A 25,136-nucleotide genomic window follows, 5' to 3' on the forward strand; every position below is an offset into this window, starting at 1 on the left:
AATATACAAGCTTTCTAGAAGTGATGAGAAACTGAGGCAAGTATCTATGGAACTGAAAGCAATTTCCATAGTTTCTATTAATCCATTTATATCCATCCATTTCATTATTTAGTAGCCTAAGGTCTACCCTCCCTGTCCTCCACTTCCTATATAAACAAACAAACCAAACTCAAGATTATCTAGAGTTTCATTCTGGCCCACAAAAGAGTCCAATCTGGGAGATACACCTTCCATTTTCATATAAAATGGCCAAGTTCAAGAACTTTGACGTGAGTTTAATTGAACTCAGTGAACATTTTATGTAGACCAGACTTGCAATGAGGTTTATTTCTTCTCTTTTGAAAATATAAATATAGAATAAGAAAAAAGCATAATTTCTTGTGAAGGTAAGTTTTAAGCAAGGTGGGGGAACCATGTGAAAAGTAAGTACAGAATAAATATAAAAGATGTCAGGTACTGAGTTATTAGAAAGATATAACCAAGAGACCAGGTGTGAAATAGCATATGCCTTGCACAAATAAGACCCTGTTTTTCATCCTGAGTATGAGAGAGAAAGAGAGAGAAAGAGAGAGAGAGAGAAGGAAAAGAATCAAAACTGATTTTCTAAACAAATAAATTGAAATTATAGAACAGTGATGACAATTTATAGAACAGTGATGACAGAGTTGCTGCTGAAACATTTTGTTAATGCTACAGGGATTGCAAAAGCATTTAGAGGATCTTCCCAATTTGAGTGCAGGTCCAATTCAAGTCGTTTTGTCCAGTGAAGAATATTAAAGGTCTTAATATACAATGTAATGCAACAGTACTCTTAGACACAAAGTTAGGTGAATAATTATATAATCAATTCTTAAGCAAGGCAGGGTAAAAACTATAAACTATTGGGCCAAAGAGATAGTGGAGAGGAAAAGGTGCTTGCCTTGCATGCAACTAGTTCTGTTCCAATATCTGACATCACTTATGGTCCCCTGGGTTCCCCCAGAAGTGTCCCCTGAGCACAGAGATAGGAGTAAGTCTTGAACATGGCTGGATGTGGCCCCAACTACATCCCTTAAAATATAAACCCATAAGCTACAAAGCGAAACAAAATATATTCATCTAAATAAAAAGTTTGGTGAAAATAAGTAAAACTCTAAAAACAAATATCCAATAGATACCTAAGAAGATACTCCAGAACGGTTAAATTTGTTCTCTTTAAAATAAGACATCATCGGGGCGGAGCTAAATAGTATAGCAGGTAGGGCAGGCGTTTGCCTTGCATGTGGCCAACCTGAGTTTGATCCCCACAATCCTATATGGTTCCCTCAGCACTGCCAGGAGTATTTCCTGAGTGCAGAGCCAGGAGTAACCTCTGTGTATCTCCAGGTGTGACCCAAAAAGCAAAAATAAATAAATAAAATAAAATAAGACAGCATCTTAGTATGGCTCTAATAATCAGTCATTGAGAATCTTTCTATTTTAAAATTAAAAACAGAGAATGATACACTATTACCATTCATCCATTTCCTCATTGAAAAATATTTGTTTTGGTTAATATTAAATCTGCTGGAGCAATAGCACAACAGGTAGGGCATTTGCCTTGTACGTGTCCCACACAGCCAACCCGAGTTCAATTCCTCCACCACTCTCAGGGAGACCAGCAAGCTACCAAGAGTATCTCACCCCCACAGCAAAGCCTGGCAAGCTACCAATGACGTATTCGATATGCCAAACACAGTAACAACAAGTCTCATGATGGAGATGTTACTGGACCCACTCGAACAAATTGATGAACAACGTGAGGACAGTGCTACAGTGCTACAATATTAAATCCACTAATTAATAATAAAATATTTGTTAAGTTTATTTATTTTATGGCAGTACTTTTCATTTTGTATCTAATCCTATCAATATCAACTACTCCATTTTATGGAAAAAGAAGCTGTGGTTAGAGAACATAGTTAATTTGTTAAAGTCACATAGCCGGAAGTAAACCAAGGTCTGACTACATTGCCCATTGCCCACATTGGTATTGGATGGGGCTAGATGCACCGTGCAAACTTTTCCATTAGGCAATGTTTGCCATTTAAATAGACAATGTAGCTCTGGCAGTTCTTCACTACATGGAGTGAAAAAACATTCTCTTGAGAAGAAAACACCCCATTGTAAGAATCCTAAAAGGGCCACTCCTAGTTGGCTTATTTCTGCTTGCTCTGGGATCACTCCTGATGGTGCTCAAAATTGAACCAGGATAGGCTATATGCAAGGCAAGCATTATACACCTGTATTATCTCTCTGAGTTCTTTTATTCTCTTTTCATTCGGACTCCAATACACTTGATTTGGCATATTATAGAACTTCAGCCACTAATGCTTTCTATGTTACAATTCATAAAAGTTTTTTGTGAACATTACTCTATAAAATTTTACGAATAATCCTATGAATTAGGAATCATTCCAGATAACAGATGAGGAAGCTAAATCTCTGGGAGAATTCTCACAGCTAATAATAAGTGGAGAGTTCAAGTGGAACAGTAATAAGGAAACAATTCATTATGCCTTCTACCTTTTAAAAGACTTAAATACAATATTTAAGGAGATAGTTCTCTTAACAATTAGAAAATCTCCTCCAGTCCTCCCAACCCACAAATTAGAAGGCTTTAATCACCATTTCTCTCCTTGTGCAGAGCAGGTTACAGATATTCTAAAAGTGATTTTATGATTTTCTACTGTGGGAATAAAAAGCAACTCTAATTTACTGTGAAAAGAATTAGCATCTTAAGTATTTTCTAAGGAATGGTATGTTAAATATTCTAAATGACTCAGTTGTAAAATAAGGTAGAAATAAGAGTGATGATTAGCAGCTGCTTAAAGTGTTTCTTTCAGGTTTTTAAATAAAATTATGATACAACTAACAAGTCTCAACTACTACAAACATAAATACCACTCTATAATGTATTAAGTGAAGAACATATGTAACAGCTTATTAGTTCTGGAACACATAATTGTGGTTGTCAAGATGTCAATGAAAATGTCAGAAGCCTTTTTCCAAACTTATGGACAGACAACCCAGATATGAGATGTATTAATTATTGATTAGCCAATATCATATCATTAAGCCATTTATCACTATTATTCTTTTATATGAAAGGATAGATAGAAATTATTCCCAACACAATTATCAGAAGTATGCAGAAATGACAAATTCCAGAAAGCAAACAATTAAATCACTGTAATAATTAATATGGGTTAGAGCGATAGCACAGAGGTAGGGCATTTGTCTTGCACACAGCCAACATGACCGACCTGAGTTCGATTCCTCCGCCCCTCTCGGAGAGCCTGGCAGGCTACCGAGAGTATCTCGCCTGCACGGCAGAGCCTGGCAAGCTACCCGTGATGTATTCGATATGCCAAACACAGTAACAACAAAGTCTCCAATGGAGACGTTACTGGGCCCGCTCAAGCAAATCGATGAACAGTGGGAGGACAGTGACAGAGACAGAATAATTAATATAATGTCTTTTTCAAGCATTAAATTTAAACTACTAAAATTCTAATTATTTGAGTCAGTTTCTTTCCTAGAGGTTTAATATCTATCCAAACATCATTTCAAAATCTATGATAATTAAAAGAAATTGTTTTAGGCTTTACAGAGATTTGTTAAATTTTTTATTCCTTAAAATTATACTCATTTTGCCTAAGAACAGATGACTGGTTAAAGAAACTTTGGTACATTTACACAATGGAGTACTATGTAGCTGTTAGAAAAGATGAAGTCATGAAATTTACATACAAGTGGTACTACATGGAAAGTATCATGTTAAGCAAAATGACTCAGAAAGAAAGGGATAGACATAGAAAGTTTGCATTCATCTGGGGAACATAAAGTAACAAAATAGGAGACTAACACCCAAGAATGGCCGAGATTAGTACCAGGAATTTTGCTCCATGGCTTGGAGGCCAGCCACACATGCTAGGGGAAAAGGCAGCTCAGATAGAGAAGTGAGCACCAAATAAAGGGTGTTGGGAGGATCCTCCCAGGATGGGAGAAGCATGCTGAAAGTAGACTATAGACCAAACATGATTGCCATCCATTGCCTCTTTTGCAAACCACAACACCCAAAAGGAGAGAGAAAGAACAAAAGGGAATGCCCTGCCACAGAAGACAGGGTGGCATGGGGTGGGGGGGATGGAGGGGGAGGGATACAGGGATCCATGGTCGTGGGAAATGGGCACTGGTGGAGGGATGGGTATTTGATCATTGTATAATTGAAACCCAAGCACAAAAATTTGTAAGTCTACAACTGTACCTTATGGTGTCTCACAAAAAAAAAATTATACTCATCAAAGATGTGTAAATAATTCTCCTATACTAAGAATATAATTTCTTTTTCTTTTTTCTTTTCTTTTTTCTTTCCTTTTCTTTCTTTTCTCTTTCTTCCTCCTTCCTTCCTTCCTTCCTTTTCCTTATCCATTCCCTTTCTCTTTCTCTTTACCTTCTTCCTTTCTTCTCTTTTTCCTTTATCCCTCCCCCTCTCTCTTCCTACCTCTCCTTCTTCCCTCCTTCCTTCCTGTTCTGTGCTAGTGAACAAACCAGGCTCTCACACATACAAAGCAAGTGCCATCACTGAATCACACCCCCAGCTCCAAGAATCTCATTAGACAGGGAGTGTCTTGAAATTAGAAACCATGAAAGGGACTCTAATGACAGGGAGAAAAGAAGACTTTCTTACACTGGAATTCAACATAGTTTTCAACGTAGTTTTGTGCTAGAACTTTTCCTTCAGCTAACATAATTAAAAATAATGTGTTGGCCTCAGAGACTGGCCCACATTCAAAAGAACAAAAGCAACCGATGCTGGCGCGGATGTGGCGAGAAAGGGACACTCCTTCACTGTTGGTGGGAATGTCCACTGGTTCAGCCCTTCTGGAAAACAGTATGGACGATTCTCAAAAATTTAGAAATTGAGCTCCCATTTGACCCAGCAATACCACTCCTGGGAATATATCCCAGAGAGGCAAAAATGTATAGTCGAAGTGACATCTGCACTTGTTTGTTCATTGCAGCACTCTTTACAATAGCCAGAAACTGGAAGAAACCTGAATGCCCAAGAACAGATGACTGGTTAAAGAAACTTTGGTACATCTACACAATGGAGTACTATGTAGCTGTTAGAAAAGATGAAGTCATGAAATTTACGTACAAGTGGTACAATATGGAAAGTATCATGCTAAGCGAAATGAGTCAGAAAGAGAGGGATAGACATAGAAAGATTGCATTCATCTGGGGAATATAAAGTAACAAAGTATGAGATTAATACCCAAGAATAGCTGAGATCAGCACCAGGAGGATTACTCCATAACTTAGAGGCCAGCCGGGTATCCTAGAGGAAAGGGCAGCTCAGATAGAGAAGGGAGCACCAAATAAAGGATGTTTGGAGGATCCTCCCAGGAGGGGAGATGCATATCGAAAGTAGACTATCGACTGAACATGTTTGCCACTCAAAGCCTCTTTTGCAGACCACAACACCCAAAAGGAGAGAGAGAACACAGGGGATTGCCCTGCCACAGAGACAGGGGGGGATGGGGGGATGGGGGTGGGGGGATATTATCCATGGTGGTGGAAAATGGGCACTGGTGGAGGGATGGGTATCTGATCATTGTATAATCGAAACCCAAGCACAAAAAATTGTAAATCTACAACTGTAAAAGAAAAAATAAAGGGAAAAAATAAAAAAAAATAATGTGTTGGTTTTGATAGGATTAAGAGGGAGCAATAGCACAGCGGGTAGGAAGTTTGCCTTGCACGCGGCTGACCTGGGTTCGATTCCTCTGTGCCTTTTGGAGAGCCCAGCAAACTACCTAGAGTAACCTACCCACACAACAGAGCCTAGCAAGCTACCCCTGACGTATTTCATATGCCAAAAACAGTAACAACAAGTCTGATGTTGGAGACATTACTGGTGCCCACTCGAGCAAATCAATGAACGATGGGAGGACAGTGCTACAGTGCTACAGTGCTACAGTATATTTCTTCAGGGATGACCAGAACACATGTATATTCTCCTCTGCAGAGAATCTGCAGTTAGGAAAACAGCAAGGAGAGAGAAACAATACTGAAAGTCATAAGATGCATTGGAGTACAACGCATTTCTAGACCACAAATAAATTGGGGAGGAACCTTGAAAAATCACTTAAGCAAAGTTTGCTAATTTTCAATGTGATCTTTTCTGAAATCTGAAGGAAAAGTTGACTGATATTTAAAATTATTCTGACTGCCAACTTCAATTAGATCCGTTTTGTTGTTGTTGCTTATTTGTTTTAACTTTTGCCCTGCTTGTAGAAGTTTTGCAGTCACATTATGGAAGGCAAGGTGTTTTGTTTTGTTTTGTTTTGTTTTGTTTTTTAATTCCAGTTTGGAAACAGTGACCCTTCATTACCATAAAGTCTGTATCCTAGGCCATCTCTGTTTACCAGACAGTGTTCAAAATGGAGTTCCTTGTCAAATCTATATTCACTGATGGAATTTACAAATTCCTAATGCATCTCTGTGAATTGCTTCTCTGTTCCACTACTGCCTGTTGGTAGTGTCACATATGTGAGCCATTGCAGAGAACAGAGGGGTGATTCAGATACTGGGAACATTTTTAGAATAATGAATCCCAGTGGAATTTCACATAAGGCTTGAATTTTAATTTATAACTACGGGTCACTTTTGTCAAATAAGGCATGCATTTACAATATTCAAACATTGTAAGATTTTGATAAATGTTTAACTCCTTTGACTTGGATTTCTCTAATGTTTACGTAATTTAAAGTACTGACAATGAAAAAGCTACAATGGAAAGAATATCTAGCCAAATGTACACTAAAATGTACAGAGATAGAAGATAAACAGCATTGGGCAGTGAGCATCTGTAGACCAGGCCAAGTTATTCCTTCTGCTGATTTCCTCAACAATTTAATGTTTTACTAATCCATATTTATAATCTTCCGCTTGTACATAAATCAGAATCTGCTTACATTGTAAAAAGATAAATTGCTCAGCCTTTCCAGCTCTTGATTTACTTAATCTAAAACAAATTCCAAAAATATTTAGGTAGAACATAATGACAATATATAATCTCTATATATTAATGTAACAACAATAAAAAAAACAAAAACCCACCAAATCTATATTATCTATAGATAGCATTCCAATTAGTTAAGAGGTTTTTCGAGGGTCCCAAAATTCAGGTTCGATTCTCTCAGTGCAAGGTTTGATCCAAGCTCAATTGATCCAAGGCCTTGTTCAAGGCTGTTTTTCTTTGTGACGAATTGGACCCTGAAGGAGGCTGCAGAGAAGAGAAGTACATGGCCAGTAGCATCTATACTTATGTAGCACAGGAGAGCCTTTCCCTCAGTTCTTCTTCTAGGAGGCTGAGAGCAAAGAGCAAAGTCTAACCCTTAAAGAAGTCAGGAGATCAGCCCTAGGACCACTTGCCTTTGGGAGTGAAAACTGAGGTTCAAAGAGTCATCTCAATTGGAATTGACATTTAATAATATTTTCTCCCATTATGAAAGGTTATTCTACTCCCTAAAAGGCCCAGTAAAGAAATGCAGATAATGCTCCCCTTTCCGAGCCAGGAACTTGGGTCTTGGCTATGAATGAGAGCTTCTCAACTACTGAGAAACCTATAGTCAATATCTCTGCTGGGCATGTTTATTTTGTTTGTAGCAGCTGGTGGTCAGGGTTTCCTTCCAGCTCTGTGCTCAAGGATCCCTCCTGGCAGTGCTGGGGAGACCATATGTGGTGCTTGGGATTGAATCTGAATCTGCCATATGCATGTCCCTTAGCTCTTTTACTATCTATCAGGGCACATTTCAAAAGATAGTGGATACTATAGTGTATCCACTATCTTCTGAAAGTAGTATTTATATATATTTTATAAATATCTCAGAATTTTTGTCAGCATGTGAATTAAATTCAAGGTGATTATCTATAGAAGTGCTAGAACCAGTGATGCCATATGGAATTCTTCGCCTTGGAAGAAAACCATAGAATACAGCAGAGTATGAGATGCCAGAGATTCAGAAATTGCCTTTTACATATTTTAAAACATAGACTCTTTGAATTTGCCTGGTTCATGTGCTAAACACATGTGACCTTAACTAAATATCATAAAAATTCCTATAAATTAATCATCAACCTTAATGGTTTCCTCATTTCAAAACACATTTGTAAGTTAATGCCATAAAGCCAATATTTTAAGGTGACTACACAGAGCTACAAAGAGTTTAAACAGAAAATATTTCAGAGATCTGCCTATACAACTACAACACACTCCCACTTATCTACAACATTTCTACTGTCTTAACTCAAAATGGAAAGAGAGAAAATTTACATACATTTGAGTTTCATTCTTTTACTATTACTCACAATTTTAGATATTTTGAGAGTTTCACTTCTAATTTTCAAACTAGAACAGAGTTGAGTACAATTAGACATTTACAAATATCTCCATTTCTTTTCTAGGTTCTGTACAAGGTGTGTGTGTATGTGTGTGTATGTGTGTGTTTGTGTGTGTGTGTGTGTGTACAAAATATTTTTAAAGGGGAACCAGTGATCACTTTGGAAGTTATTGAAAAATTGGTTTTGCTTTTAGAATTTGTAGCTTTTTCAGCTTCATGACACAGATTCTTTAATCCTTGACCAGCTCACACTCCGATGGTCTCTTTCTAGGACTAGAGGCTTCCACAATCATATTCATTCCTAGGAACTACAGGAAGAAGCAACATGCCATGTTGAGGAGGAAAAGGCAGTGGAGAGGGAGCAGATGTATGGGGAAGGGCCATGTCAAAGAGTGTTAGATGTTTGGATTTAATATTCACTTATCCAAAGCCAGAACACTGGTAAAAAGAACCTTGGGTTTGTTTATTTGCACAGTTTACACAGCACAGTCAAACACATCCTCTTCCTAGATTCTCACATTGATTGATTCTCACATTCATTGAGAACAGAAAATGAAAGTGGCTCTGAGCTAATGTCTCTCTGCTTTGTGGAAGTAGACTACAGGCTACTGTCACCACTCAACCTCCTGAGTGACTCATAGAGACAAAATTTTAGATTCACTTGAGACATATCTTCTGTCAATACATAGGTTATTACCAAAAAAAGGTAGGATAAAAGTTCAAAGCATGTCTTTTTTTGTCCCCTTTTGATTTCCCCCTTCAAATATATGAAACAAACTAAAAAGACTTTCAGAGATGGTATATAAATCATTTAGTAAATGTTTTGAGTAGCATGTTAGTGATGTAATGGAATATTCACGAGAATCAAAATGTTCTCTGTTCCTGTCATTATTATTGTTGGTAAATGTCAAGCATTGACATACAGTGTAAGTTAACATAGTATGAATATTTACATTAAATATTTATAGCAATCTACTCTGTAAATGTTAATAATCATGTTTTGTTGAAATACTAATACATCTCACAATATATTAAAGAATGTTTTATTTCATGCGATATATATTTTAAATAGAAATTAGCTTCAATCTTCCTAACTAAAGGAATGCTTAATGTGAATATAAAATTTTTACCAATTCTTCACTGAGAATAGAAAAGAACAATCTCTATTTTTTTCATTTAAAAATATTCTTTTCTCTTCCTCTTTGTCCTCCAAGCTGAGCTGGTCTCCTCCCTCCCCCAACCCAGGTCAGTTTATCCACCGCTTCCCAAACCCGGGACTTGGATTTCTCCCTGCAAGCCCCCCAGGTGTCCTCTCGGACCTTGGGAGACAAAGGAGCTCTGAGCCTCTGCCTCTTCGTCCCCCAAGCTGAGCTGGTCTTCTCCCCCACCCAGTCTTTATTCCCCCCACATACACCAGGTTCCCGTGGAGGTGTGGCCGCTTTAAAAGTGAGCATGGCTTCTGTAGAAGTGGTCGTGGCCTAATTTTCAGCAGGCCAATGCTCACACAGCCACAGGTAGTTTAGTCATACCAAGGAATCTAGTCCCCACACTTACACTCCAACATGAAGAAACAACGTAAATCCCCACCACAAGGGGAGGTCGATGAAAAGAGTCCAGAAGCCTCTGTAGGTGCTGCTCACCTAAAGGGACCTCTCTGACAAAGAATTCAGATATGAAGTCATGAAGACGTTCAATGAACTCAAAGAAACAGTCAGACAGATATCCAGTAAGTTGAAGGAGGATATGAAAGAAACAATGGATCGCACAATCGAGAAAATACAGGAAGAAATGAGAGCAGAAATTGGAAAGCTATGCACAGAAATGTCAAGAATCAAAGATTCCATAGATGAAATAAAAAGCTCAGTATGTGCCCTCAAAAGTAGAATGACCACAACAGAGGAAAGAATCAATGAGCAGGAAGATCAGGTGCACCAAGCCAACAGGCAACAACAAACAATGACAAGGGACCTCAAAATAGCTCTAGAGAGAATCAGAGTCCTAGGAGATGATTCCAAGAGGAACAACATTAGAATCATTGGAATACCAGAAGCTCAGGGAAACAATGCCAATGAAAAAGCCACGGTTAAACAAATCATCGCTGAAAAATTCCCAGAGCTCGAAAATGCAGTCATTCAGATTTAAGGAGCCCGAAGGGTGCCAGCTAAAAGAGACCCTAACAAAAACACTCCAAGACATATCATAGTTAGAATGATTGATGCTGCTGATAGAGACACAATACTGCAAGCAGCGAGGTCGAAGAAAGAAATCACATACAAAGGAGCACCCCTTAGATTCACAGCAGATCTATCAGTGTAAACCCGCCAAGCCAGTGGTGAGATATAGTGAAAAAACTCAGTGAAATGAATGCTTCAACAAGAATACTCTATCTGGCTAAACTCTCACTCAAACTCTAAGGAACGGTACACTGTTTTCTAGATAAACAGCAGCTCAGGAACTTCATAGACTCAAACCCAAATCTAAAACAAGGGCTAAAGGGGCTACTATAAGACAAGACAAACCCCACAACCACAACAGACCCTAACAAAAAGATGACACAAAACCCCATAACAGTAATCTCTCTCAATGTCAATGGTCTAAATTCACCATTTAGGAGACACAGAGTGAAAAAATGGATTCAGAGACAGAACCCAACATTCTGCTGCCTACAAGAAACTCATCTCAACAGTCAGAGCAAACACAGACTCAAAGTCAAAAAAGGGAAAACAATCCTGCAAGCAAACAGCCTCCTCAAAAAAACTGGAGTGGCCATACTAGTATCCGACAACATTAATTTCATGTTGAAAAAGATTAGAAGGTGTAGGATGACATTGCTTTGTCTTTTCTCCCTTTCTCCACGAGGAACTCAGGTTTATCACAGTGCTCTTGAGACACTTCCATTCCATTGTGTTTATCTGTAAATTCTTCCCTATGCTCTCCTCCCCAACCAGTTAATCAGCTTTTTCCCCCTAATCAGACCCTGTTAACTTATAGCTTAGATTCCTCAGAAATCTATGATTTTATATGTATGAGTGTAATATTGCCTTTCTCCTCTCCTTATGCCTTATGAACAGTTTACTTTAAAGCAATGCCCTTTTTGTATAGATACAGGAAGACCATTAACATTATGCTTTGTAACATAGGATTTAATTGGCTTTGAATATTATTCACTCCCGGGCGTCTGCTTTCTTGACTTAAGCCTTAGTTGCCCTTAGTTCCTAACACCCCAAAAGCAGGGTCCCTATGAGGGACTGAATGGACCAAAGGCAAGCGGTTTGCTATCCTGGCATCAAAATGGGCCAGGCCAAAGTGCCACGATTCTTAACTATAAGTTAAGAGTTTGATCATAGACAAATGCTGTCATGATCCAAAAGTAATGATGAGACTAGGATCCTGCTAGGGGTAAGAAAGACTCTCTGGCTTGAGCACTGTAGTCTGAGATTGAGATGGCTCTAGGAGGGCAATTCTATAAGTTTAAGGTATTTCTTACTGCATCAATACAAAATGATTTATATTATATATGCTTATATGTTTGTTAGACAAGGAGAGGAGAAACACACCCAGGGGAATGTGGTCTAGGGTGAATTGATCTGATAATGAGGATCTGTCCTAGGAGTGAATGTCCCTGAGGGAAAGAATTCTACCCCTATTGATTGTGACCACACCTATGTGTAATTGTTACCCCAACCCCTCATCCTTTGGGATTTAACTAGACTGTAAGAGTGGACTGAGAGAGGAGAAGTCAGAATCCAGACTCCAGAGAAGGAGAATGAAAGGAGATTGAGAAGGAGAATAAAGTAGCATGGGGGAGGAAGAAGCAGGAGAAGAATCAGAGGAGAATGGAGATGGGAATGGAATAAACTGCAACTAAGACCAACAAGCCTGGTCCTTGTTTCCTTCCTTCACCTGCCCATCACCATAGACCTCCCTGGGGTGGGGTAAGCAGGGTGAGAATACCTAACACGGGCAGCGGGAGAGACAGAGCCGCTGCTGCTGCTGTGTACTTTTATGAGTTTACACAAGAAGGGACAGCGAAGGCTATTTTCTCTTCATCAAGGGATTTGTACAACAGGAAGAAATCACACTCTTAAATGTATACGCACCTAATGAAGGAACAGCTAAATATTTAAAACAACTGCTAACAGATTATAAGAAGGACATTGCTAGCAACACAATAGTAATTAGAGATTTTTAAAATAGCCTTATCACCTCTGAATAGATCAACAAGAATAAAACTCAGCAAGGAACCACTGGCTTTGAAAGAAGAAATAGAAGAGAAAGGGCTTATAGACCTATACAGGGCTTTACACCCGCAAAAGAAAGAATACACATTCTTCTCCAGTGTGCACGGAACATTTTCCAAAATAGACCATGTGCTAGGCCACAAAACATACCTCAATAGAATCAGGAAGATAGAAACAGTATGAACCATCTTTTCAGACCACAATGCACTGAGGATAGAAGTGAATCACACACAGACACGGAGAACCAAATCAAACACCTGGAAATTAAACAACTCAATGCTGAACAATGAGTGGGTCAGGAAGGAAGTCAAGGACGAAATCAAAAGATACCTGGAAGCAAATGAGAATGAAAACATGAGCTACCAGAACTTATGGGATGCAGCAAAAGCCATATTAAGGGGAAAATTTATAGCTGTGCAAGCATTTCTCAGGGTGGAAGAAAGGATGCACTAAACAACTTGACTTTACAGCCTTAGAAAAGGCCTTAACTTTCAAGGCCTTAGAAAAGGACCAACAGAAAGAGCCCAAATCGGGCAGAAGGAAAGAGGTCATAAAACTTACAGCAGAAATCAATGACACGGAAACCAAAGAAACAATCCAAAAGATCAATGAAACCAAGAGCTGGTTCTTTGAGAAAATAAACAAGATAGATAAACCACTAGCAACACTCACAAAGAAACAGAGAGAGAGAACCCTAATAAACCAAATCAGAAATGAGAAGGGGGATATCACAACAGAAACCAAAGAAATTCAAAAGATCATCAGAGACTACTTTGAAAGTCTATATGCCATGAAACAAGAGAACCTAGAAAAAATGGGTAAATTCCTGGATTCTTATCATCTCCCAAAGCTGAATCAAGAAGATCTAGAGTAGCTGAATAGATCTATTAAAATCAAGGAAATTGAAACTGTAATCAAAAGTCCTCCAAAAAACAAAAGCCCAGGTCCAGATTGAATCAAAGCGAATTTTTCCAAACATTTAAAGAGGAACTACTGCCAGTTCTTTTCAAGCTTTTCCAGGAAATTTAAAAATCATAAACTCTCCCAAACAGATCCTATGAAGCCCATATCTTTCTAATACCAAAAGGAAACAAAGACACCACAAAAAAGAAAACTACAAGCCTATATCCCTGATGAACACAGATGCAAAAATTCTCAACAAAATACTAGCAAATAGAATTCAACTACTTGTCAAAAAGATCATACACAATGACAGAGTGGGATTTATCCCAGGAATGCAAGGATGGTTTAACTCTCAGAAATCAATCAACATAATCCATCATATCAAAAAAAGAAAGATAAAAATCATATGATCATATCAATAGATGCAAAGAAAGCATTTGACAAGATCCAGCACCCATTTATGATGAAAACCTTCACCAAAATGGGGATAGAGGGGATTTTCCTCAATATAGTTAAAGCCATCTACCACAAGCCTACAGCAAGCATCATCCTCAATGGGGAAAAACTGAGAGCCTTCCCCCTAAGATCAGATGATATGATACTATACTTAGAGAACCCTAAAATCTCTACCAAGAAACTCCTAGAAACAATAGACTTGTATAGTAAAGTTGCAGGCTATAAAATCAATACCCAAAAGTCCATGGCTTTCCTATATGCAAATAGTGAAAGAGAAGAGAGTGACATGAAGATAACAATCATGTTCACAATTGTGCCCCAGAAAATCAGAACTAGGAATCAGCTTAACTAAGGAAGTAAAGGACCTGTAAAAAGAAAACTACAAAACGTCACTTCAGGAAATAAAAGAGGACACGAGGAAATGGAAAAATATTCCCTGTTCATGGATGGGGAGAACTAACATTGTCAAGATGGCAATAATTCCCAAAGCACTGTACAAATTCAACGCGATCCCTATTAGGATACCCATGACATTCTTCAAAGAAATGGAGCAAACACTCCTGAAAATTATATGGAACAATGTGCCCCCACGAATAGCTAAAACAATTCTGGAAAAAAGAAAATGGGAGGAATCAACCTCCCTAACTTCAAACTTTACTACAAAGCAGTAATAATTAAAACAGCATGGTACTGGAACAAAGGCAGAGCTGTAGACCAATGAAACAGGGTTGAATATACTGACATCTCCGCCCCTCTCCAAGTATATGATCACCTAATCTTTGATAAGGGGGCAAGAAAAGTGAAGTGGAGCAAGGAAAGCCTCTTTAACAAATTGTGCTGGCAAAACCGGACGGCTACCTGCAAAAAAAGTGGGCTCAGATCTCTGCCTAATGCCATGTACAAAAGAAAGATCAAAGTGGAGTAAAGACCTTAACATCAGACCAGAATCCATAAAGTACATTGAAGAAAAAGTTGGCAAAACCCTCCATGACATTGAAGCTAATGGTATCTTCAAAGGTGTCATGCCACTGGCCAAGCAAGTGAAAACAGAGATAGACAAATGGGACTATTTTAAACTAAGAAGCTTCTGCACCTCAAAAGAAACAGTGACCAAAATACAAAGACAGTCTACAGAATGGGAAAGGATATTCACCGAATACACATCCGACAAGGGGTTGATATCAAGGATATACAAAGTACTGGGTGAACTCCACAAGAATAAAACATCCAACCCCATCAAAAAATGGGACGATGAAATGAACAGAAACTTTCTGAAAGAAGAAATCTGAATGGCAAAAAGGCACATGAGAAAATGCTCCACATCATTAATTATCAGGGAGATGCAGATCAAAACCACAATGATATATAATTTCACACCACAGAGACTGGCCCACATCCAAAAGAACAAAAGCAACCGATGCTGGCATGGATGGGGCGAGAAAGGGACCCTCCTCCACTGCTGGTGGAAATGCTGACTGGTTCAGCCCTTTTGGAAAATATTATAAACGATTCTCAAAAAATTAGAAATTGAACTCCCATTTGACCCAGCAATACTACTCCTGGGAGTATATCCCAGAGAGGCAAAAAACTATAGTCGAAGTGACATCTGCACTTGTTTGTTCATTGCAGCACTCTTTACAACAGCCAGAATCTGGAAAAAACCTGAGTGCCCAAGAACAGATGACTGGTTAAAGAAACTTTGGTACATTTACACAATGGAGTACTATGTAGCTGTTAGAAATGATGAAGTCATGAAATTTACATACAAGTGGTACTACATGGAAAGTATCATGCTAAGTGAAATGAGTCAGAAAGAGAGGGATAGACATAGAAAGATTGCATTCATCTGGGGAACATAAAGTAACAAAATAGGAGACTAACGCCCAAGAATAGCTGAGATTAGTACCAGGAGGTTTACTCCATGGCTTGGAGACAGTCACACATGCTAGGGGAAAAGGCAGCTCAGATCGAGAAGTGAGCACCAAATAAAGGGTGTTGGGAGGATCCTCCCAGGATGGGAGAAGCATGTTGAAAATAGACTATAGACCAAACATGATTGCCACTCAATGCCTCTTTTGCAAATCACAACACGCAAAAGGAGCGATAGAACAAAAAGGAATGCCCTGTGACAGAGGCAGGGTGGAATGGGGGGTGGGGGATGGGAGGTTGGAGGGATACAGGGATCCATGGTGGTGGGAAATGGGCACTGATAGAGGGATGGGTATTTGATCATTGTATAATTGAAACCCAAGCACAAAATTTGTAAGTATACAACTGTACCTCATGGTGTTTCACTATTAAAAATTTAAAAAAATATATTCTTTTATGCACAGATGCAATAGGGCTGATTGACACTGTCAAAGAGTGTTAGATGTTTGGATTTAGTATTCACTTATCCACAGCCAGAACACTGATAAAAAGAACCTTGGGTTTGTCTCTTTGCACAGTTTACGCATCTCAGCAAACACATCCTCTTCCTATATTCTCACAACCCTGCAGGAGGAACAAGTATCAAGTTCTCTCTAGAGTTGGAATTAAGTGACACAGATCTAAATCTATTAGTCTATCTGAGTGTAAAAGGACACCTGAAGCATGCACTGTACAGGAGCAGTATTGAAGTCTTGTGACTTGTAAGTAGTGGGAGAGAGCAAAATGTCAAGACAAAAGGTTGACTGAGAACTTGTGATATCTCTCTATTGTGCCTGGAAGGGTTTAGATATCTCTTATGGGAAAATTCATTTAAGGTGGCAATATTGATCATTTTCGATCTACACAATATGTTCTAAGCTCTGTGGATAATGTATCTTCTTTTCACACTAGGAAACAAGATAAAGACCATGCCTTCAGGAAAATTCTTGTGGAAGACAGAAAGCAATGGTTGTCTCAGAAAGTGATCCAGGATTTGGAGGAAATACATAGGGCCATGCTGGTAATGATAGAGAGAGGACTGTTTTAATTTATTTTTTATGAATGGTAAAGATGAGATTTGAGCTGAATCATAAGAATGAGTTATTCTGGAGAAGGGAGCACCAAATAAAGGGTGTTTGGAGGATCCTCCCAGGAGGGGAAATGCATGTTGAAAGTAGACTATGGACTGAACATGATTGCCACTCAATGCCTCTTTTGCAGACCACAACACCCAAAAGGAGAGAGAGAACAAAGGGGAATGCCCTGCCACAGAAGCAGGGTGGGGGGGGGGGAAATTGGCACTGGTGGAGGGATGGGTATTTGATCATTGTATGACCGAAACCCAAGCACAAAGATTTGTAAATCTACAACTGTACCTCATGGTGCTTCACTAATAAAAAAAAATTGCAAAAAAAAATTAAAAAAAAAAGAATGAGTTATTCTGGCAAAACCAAGTACCAGACACAGGAACAAACGACAATTGAGCAGTTCAGTGTAGTCAAAAGTGGATAGCAAAGGAGAAGAGTAGGGTAGAACTGGGAAAGACATCATACTCCAAGTAGCATCTTTCATGTTTTTGGTTGCAAAGAGACTGTTTTAATAGTCTAGATAAGAAATGGTGGTGATGAAGACACCAGGACCCAAAAAGAGACGAGATCACCGGGAAGTCCCAGATGGGGTAGGTGCTGCATCCCGCCTCCTCCAGATGGAACCCCGGTGACCAGAAGCCTCTACAAGCATAGCTCGAGTATGCGGGAACTAGGACTCTTCCTCCAAACCGCGCGGCCGCTTATGCGGCCACATGACATCTCCGTTTATACAAAGTGATCAATAAAAAGTAAATCATCCCACCTTTCTCCCTGAAAATCAGGCTTAACTCTTATACAAAGCACAACACCCAATAGGAGAGAGAGAACAAAAGGGAATGCCCTGCCACAGAGACAGGGTGGGTTGGGGAGGGTGGGGGGGTGGGAGGGATACTGGGATCCACGGTGATAGGAAATGGTCGCTGGTGGAGAGATGGGTATTCAAAATAAATAAATAAATTTTAAAAAAAAAGAAGAAATGGTGGTGGTGTGTTCTGATGGATACATGGTTGAGAAAGAGTGTCATAATCAAAACTTGTCTACGAAGTCAATCTACATCTTTAATTCTTATTTGTTTATCAGTTGCTGTGGGAGTCACTTCTGGTTACTCTGAGAAGGGGGCAGGTAGTATCTGGGATCAAACGTATACAAGACATGTGCACTATCAATCACTTGTGCCACATCCTTAGCCCCCAGAACTATTTTGAAGGTACAGCTGATGGGATGGCCTCTTTAGACATAGAGGGAAGATAATGAAAGAAAGGAACTAACAATAACTTTGGTGTCCTGATGTGAATGAATACAGGGCATACTGTAGAGCCATGTACAGGTTTGTATATTGAAAATGAAAATTTCTATTTTGAATGTTAGGTTAGCGTTGTCTAAAAGAAACTTGTAAGGAGATGGATGGTGAGAAACTAGATGTGTGCGACCAGAGTTTAGATGAGAGAAATTGAAATTGGAAAGTAATTGACATATGGGTAGTTGTTATAACTATGGAAAAAAGTGAAACTAGGAAAGAAAGTGATGGAAATTAAAAAATGGACTTGAAACCAAGCTCTGATTTTGATGTAGGACAAGAGAGCAATAAAGGCACATGAGAACTGCCACCAGACAAACAGGAGGGGAACCATAATGTTAATATATATCTTCAAATGAGAATTATTCTCCCAGGAATTCTGTCAATATTGGTAAAGAGCTATCAATTCTGTGTAGATAGCTTTATTCTTTTATCATATCTGATTTTTAAAAATCCATTTAGGGGTTGAAGAGATAGTCCAGGGCTAAGGCACTTTCTTTGCATGAAGCCAACCCTGGTTCAATTCCTGGTACCATATATGGTTTCCCAAGCACTTCAGACTCTATTCTGAGCACAGAGTCAGGCACAACTCCTGAGCACAGAAGGGTGTGGGCACAACAACAATAACCATTACCAAACCATTACCAAACTCACCTATCTCTAGGTACATTTTTGTTTATTTTAAAAATCACCAACTTTAAGAACTTTACCTTTGCACCAGTGTCCCCAACTCCACGTAAACCCATTGGTCCTGGAGGTCCTGGTAGTCCTCGAGGTCCCTGAGATAATAGAATAAAAGAGTTGGTGTCTTTTTTAGTATGCACTGAAGGTGAGGAGGGAGAACAGAAAGAATTGAAGGAGGAAGGACAGAAGAGAAGGGAGATGAAGGAAGGAAAGAATAAGGATGGAGAGAAAGTGAAGAGAAGCTGAAAAAGGAGAAAAGAGATAAAGTCCTGACTTACAGACACACCAGGATAGCCATCTCCTTTGAGTCCTGGAGGACCCACTGGTCCTGGAGGGCCTTGCACACCCTGAAAAATTCCAACAATAGGTGATATCATAAGACTCGTCTGTGAAACACCTGGCAAAACTTATGCATAATACCAGCTCAGTATGCCACCAGTGGATTGGATAAGTGCAAAGGATTTATTAAAAATATTTTCAAAGAAAATCCTATCACATGCAACAAATTTTAACGCTTGGTAATTATAATACATTTATGTTCAATGGAAGGTATGAGATAAATGTAAGATACACACACATTTATATTTATACACACATATATAGGAACCATTACAAAGACCTCTTTAGAAAACACATTAGGAATTGGAAACAATTGTAAATATTTCCTTGCAGTGATAGCCTAAGACAACAAAAGGTTTTAGTCATAATTATTAGTCTCCTATAGAGAGGAAAGAGAAATCTGATTTAGTTTTTAAAGAGTATTTTAGAATCTATAATTTTGTTTAAAAATAAAGAATTCTTATTAAAAACAGTGAAAATAATTCTTATAAATTATTATTAATGTATTATACTTATACTTTAAACATGATTTTTTTGGTTTGGAGGCAACAACTGGCAGTGTTCAGAGCTTACTCTGGCTTTGTGATCAGGGATCTCTCCTGTCAGGCCCAGGGCATCATCTGGGGTACCAGGGATTGAACTCAGGTTGGCTGCATGCAAGGCAAGTGCCCTACCTGCTCTACTAGTCTCTTGCCCATCTCATGATATTTTCATAAACGTAATTCTGATTATAGCCTTTCTGCACTAGATTTAACAATCAACCTTGCAAAGTGATTTCTATGAACCTTCTCTCATTTGACAGAAATCAGAACAGAAATCTTTATCTGGAGCTTTGAAATGGGCATTAGGGAAGTTGAGAAGCTCCTTGAGAAGAATAAAAAAAATTGTTACTATGCCAAAATTTTCATAAGACATTTAACCACTCCCAAACTTAAGACCAATACAATGGGGATGAATAGCAAGAAGAAAAAATCACCATTAGATTCTAAGGGACTAGAAAAAATGCTTAGGGTGCAGAGAAAAATAATTTTAAGTACTGTCATTGCTCAATAATGCCCACTATCAAAGGTGCAAATCTTATAAGCACTGGCAGCATATTTTTTTTTCCCCTTTATTTTATTTTATTTTTTTTAAAGTTGTAGATTTACAATTTTTTGTGCTTTGGTTTCAATTATACAATGATCAGATACCCATCCCTCCACCAGTGCCCATTTTCCACCACCATGGATAATATCCCTCCCACCCCCATCCCCCCATCCCCCCGTCTCTGTGGCAGGGCAATCCCCTGTGTTCTCTCTCTCCTTTTGGGTGTTGTGGTCTGCAAAAGAGGCATTGAGTGGCAAACATGTTCAGTCCATAGTCTACTTTCGACATGCATCTCCCCTCCTGGGAGGATCCTCCAAACATCCTTTATTTGGTGCTCCCTTCTCTATCTGAATAGCCCTTTCCTCTGGGATACCCGGCTGGCCTCTAAATTCTGGAGTAATCCTCCTGGTGCTGATCTCAGCTATTCTTGGGTATTAATCTCATACTTTGTTACTTTATATCCCCCAGATGAATGCAATCTTTCTATGTCTATCCCTCTCTTTCTGACTCATTTCGCTTAGCATGATACTTTCCATATTGTACCACTTGTATGTAAATTTCATGACTTCATCTTTTCTAAGAGCTACATAGTACTCCATTGTGTAGATGTACCAAAGTTTCTTTAACCAGTCATCTGTTCTTGGGCATTCAGGTTTTTTCCAGTTTCTGGCTATTGTAAAGAGGGCTGCAATGAACAAACAAGTGCAGATGTCACTTCGACTATACATTTTTGCCTCTCTGGGATATATTCCCAAGAGTGGTATTGCTGGGTCAAATGGGAGCTCAATTTCTAATTTTTTGAGAATCGTCCATACTGTTTTCCAGAAGGGCTGAACCAGTGGACATTCCCACCAACAGTGAAGGAGTGTCCCTTTCTCGCCACATCCACGCCAGCATCGGTTGCTTTTGTTCTTTTGAATTTGGGCCAGTCTCTGAGGTGTGAGATGGTATCTCATTGTGGTTTTGATCTGCATCTCCCTGATGATTAATGATGTAGAGCATTTTCTCATGTGCTTTTTTGCCATTCGGATTTCTTCTTTGAGAAAGTTTCTGTTCATTTCATTGCCCCATTTTTGGATGGGGTTGGATGTTTTCTTCTTGTGGAGTTGAACCAGTATTTTGTATATCCTGGATATCAACCCCTTGTCAGATGTGTATTCGGTGAATATCCTTTCCCATTCTGTAGACTGTCTTTGTATTTTGGTCACTGTTTCTTTGGAGGTGCAGAAGCTTCTTAGTTTAAGATAGTCCCATTTATCTATCTCTGTTTTCACTTGCTCGGCCAGTGGCGTGGCATCTTTGAAGATACCATTAGCTTCAATGTCATGGAGGGTTTTGCCAACTTTATCTTCAATGTACCTTATGGTTTCTGGTCTGATGTTGAGGTCTTTAATCCATTTTGATCTTACTTTTGTACATGGTGTTAGGCAGAGTTCTGAGCCTATTTTTTTGCATGTAGCCGTCCAGTGATGCCAACACAATTTATTAAAGAGGCTTTCCTTACTCCACTTCACATTACTTGCACCTTTATCAAAGATTAGATGAGCATATGATTGAGGAGAGATGTCAGTGTATTCAACCCTGTTCCATTGGTCTGCAGTTCTGCCTTTGTTCCAGTACCATGCTGTTTTAATTATTACTGCTTTGTAGTACAGTTTGAAGTTCGGGAGGTTGATTCCTCCCATTTTCTTTTTCCCAAGAATTGCTTTAGCTATTCGTGGGGGCTTATTGTTCCATATAAATTTCAAGAGTGTTTGCTCCATTTCTTTGAAGAATGTCATGGGTATCCTTATAGGGATTGCATTGAATTTATACAATGCTTTCGGTAGTATTGCCATTTTGACAATGTTAAGTCTCCCGACCCATGAGCAGGGGATATCTTTCCATTTCCTCATGTCCTCTTTTATTTCCTGGCAGCATATTTTTTAATGAAGGTACCATGCATGACAAAGCCTGGAAACCTACCCATGATGTATTTGATATGCCAAACACAGTAAAAACAAGTCTCACAATGAAGATGTTACTGGACCCACTTTAGCAAATGGAAGAACAATGAAAGGACAGCACAATGCCGTGCAATAATAGTTTATAACAGTGTATAAGTATCAGGTATATTTGCCTGTACTTTTAATTGGATTTAATTTCTGTTGCAAAGATAAGCAGAGAGAAGAAATATAAACCAAGGAACTAGAAATAAGCAGAGTCAGGAAAATATTCAACAATATGACAATAATTACAAAAGATTTCTCTTGATCAAGATTATATGACTGGAAGCTAGAGTGATAGTACAGTGGTGTGGCTGACCCGGGTTTAATCCCAGCATCCCATATGGTCCCCCAAGCACCGCCAGGAGTAATTCCTGAATTCAGAGCCAGGAGTAACTCCTAAGCATCACTGGCTACGACCCAAAAAGAAAAAAAAGAAAAAGAAAAAAGAAAGAGTTCAACACTATTAAATAAAAAAAAAAGATCATATGGCTTTAGGAAATTTGAATTTTCCTCTGGAGTCATTTACCTTACTTTGATTCCTATAGGGTCTTTCTACCTAACTTGGGTCCCTGTGTGTCTCGGGGTCTGATAAATAAGTAATCATTTTATTCTGGTTTGGCCAGCTCACTCTCAGCTTTAGCTTGAAGTCCAAATTCTGGGAATTTTCCTTCATTTCCAGAAAACCAGGTGGTGGACACCTTAGTAAAAACAACTTTCAAAATAACAAAGAGCAGCAGAGGTTCAAATTTCCACCTCAAGCTTCTATAAGAACCACTTTAACTTGTGTTCATTTTATATGTGGGATTTGTGTTACATTTCAAAGATGATTCTCAGTTTTCTTTTTAAGTTGAGTATCACAGATCTTAATACCAGAAATTTTTTATCTAGAGGACACATCTTTAGAGGATAAAGAAAATGCAGCTTTGTAGCACAATAATCACATGCTACTAATTTAACAAGTGCTGATTTTGTAACTCAGAAATCTGTTCTCATAAGCAGTGATGTGCTTGCTGGTAGTGAAAACACCAAATTTTGCTATGAAACTAAATTTTGTATAAGTATTAAAAAAGTATTTTATCACTAAGGAAAATAGATAAAATGACCTGAAACTGTCTTCACCTATAATAATTTGCATTTCTATTTAAAATAACTCTGAGAGGCCAGAGAGATAGTATAGTGGGTAGGACATTTGCCATGTGTGCAGCAAACCTGAGTTCAATCTTTGGCTCCACATACAGTCCCCTGAACCCCTGCAGGAGTGATCTCTAGGCAGAGTAGGAGGAGGCATTAAGCTTTACCACTGTGACCCCAAAGCTAATATATTATGTATAAATAAATAAGCTAAAAAAGGAATAACAAAGCAGGAAATGTTTGATTCAATAAACTTTTAAGACAATGACTTTGGATAATGTTTTGTAGAAAAGATACATTGGCCATTAATATGTAAATGTATGAGGCCAGAGACCATATCATTTTTTATACCACAGACAGTAATAAAAGCCTTTTAAGTAATTGTAAAATCAACAAAGATTTAACTTTAGGACATATAATTTCCCAAACTTATGAAAAAGAAGAAATCCAGTAACTTGTTTCTTTAACAATAAAACTGTTATTTTTGCATTTTAATTTATCAACTTAGAGAGTGTGAATGATACAGACTCAGCCACCCCCTTATTATGTACTAAATTAACTTTCATTTCTCACATATAAAAACAACAAAAAGAAAAATACCAGAATGCATACCTTTGGTCCTCGAATTGAAAGCCCAGGTTCTCCTTTAAATCCAGGCAACCCAGGTCCTCCTCTATCTCCCTGTTCATTTAAAGAAATGTTCTATTTTATCTATTTTTAGTCACCATGATTTACAGCACTGTTAATGGCAGGGTTTTACAAATACAGCATCCCAACACCACACCCATTGAATGTCCTCGTCCTTCCACCAATGTCCCGAGGACCCCTCCAATGCACTGCCAGATGAGCTCAGTTCTGTAGACAAAATCTCCAGTACTGATGCCTTTGGCCATTTGTTACTCCCTTGCTCTGCTTCTTTATATCCCACATATGAGAGACATCATTCTGTATCTGCCCCTTTTCTTCTAGCTGACTTCACTCAGCATGATTTCTCTAGTTCCTTCCACTAGCAGCAAACTGCATGATTTCATCCTTTCTTATAGTTCAGTAGTAACTATATTATTACCTCATATACATTATCTCATTACCATTGTGCATATATATACCAGTTTCTTTGTCTACTCATCTGTTCTTGGACACTTGTGTTGTTTTCAGATTTGGGCTATTGTGAGTAGTGCTACAATGGACATTGGAGCACAAACGTTTTTATTCTGAATAGAGTATTTGGACCCTTGAGATAGATGAAAAAAGTGGAACTGCTGGGTCATATGGAAGATCAATTCTTAGTTTTTCCAAAAGTGTTTATATTATTTTTCCAAAAATGTTGAGCCAGTCAATATCCTCATCAGCGGTGGATAAGGGTTTCTTTTCCCCCCCGCATCCTTACTAACACTGGTTGTTTTTGTTCAAAATAACCAGCCTCCTGCCTCCTCCCACAAGCCCCCTTAAATGAAAAGTCTAGTTTCAAACTTTAAGTTGATGGGAAACTTGGCCCAAGGCAAAAAGAGATTGGCCAATCATACTTAATTTATCAGTCTCATCTTGAGGGAGTACTAATATATTTCTAATATATTTGACGGGATTTT

The 25,136-nt window shown here is 38.6% G+C and overlaps 1 protein-coding gene across 1 annotated transcript in view; it reads right to left on the reverse strand.

Moving 5' to 3' along the window:
* The window catches only part of COL28A1 (collagen type XXVIII alpha 1 chain), a 197,267-nt gene that overhangs the window by 74,480 nt on the left and 97,651 nt on the right, over window positions 1-25,136 (reverse strand). Inside the window, exons 23-25 of the mRNA XM_056118311.1 lie at window positions 24,163-24,231; window positions 19,285-19,353; window positions 19,033-19,101 (exon numbers count right to left, since the gene is read on the reverse strand). Coding sequence (XP_055974286.1) covers window positions 19,033-19,101; window positions 19,285-19,353; window positions 24,163-24,231 — 207 coding nt within the window. The remainder of the gene's footprint in view (window positions 1-19,032; window positions 19,102-19,284; window positions 19,354-24,162; window positions 24,232-25,136) is intronic.

Source organism: Sorex fumeus, unplaced genomic scaffold (genome assembly GCF_029834395.1).
Source record: "Sorex fumeus unplaced genomic scaffold, SorFum_2.1 ptg000037l, whole genome shotgun sequence".
Taxonomy (NCBI): domain Eukaryota; kingdom Metazoa; phylum Chordata; class Mammalia; order Eulipotyphla; family Soricidae; genus Sorex; species Sorex fumeus.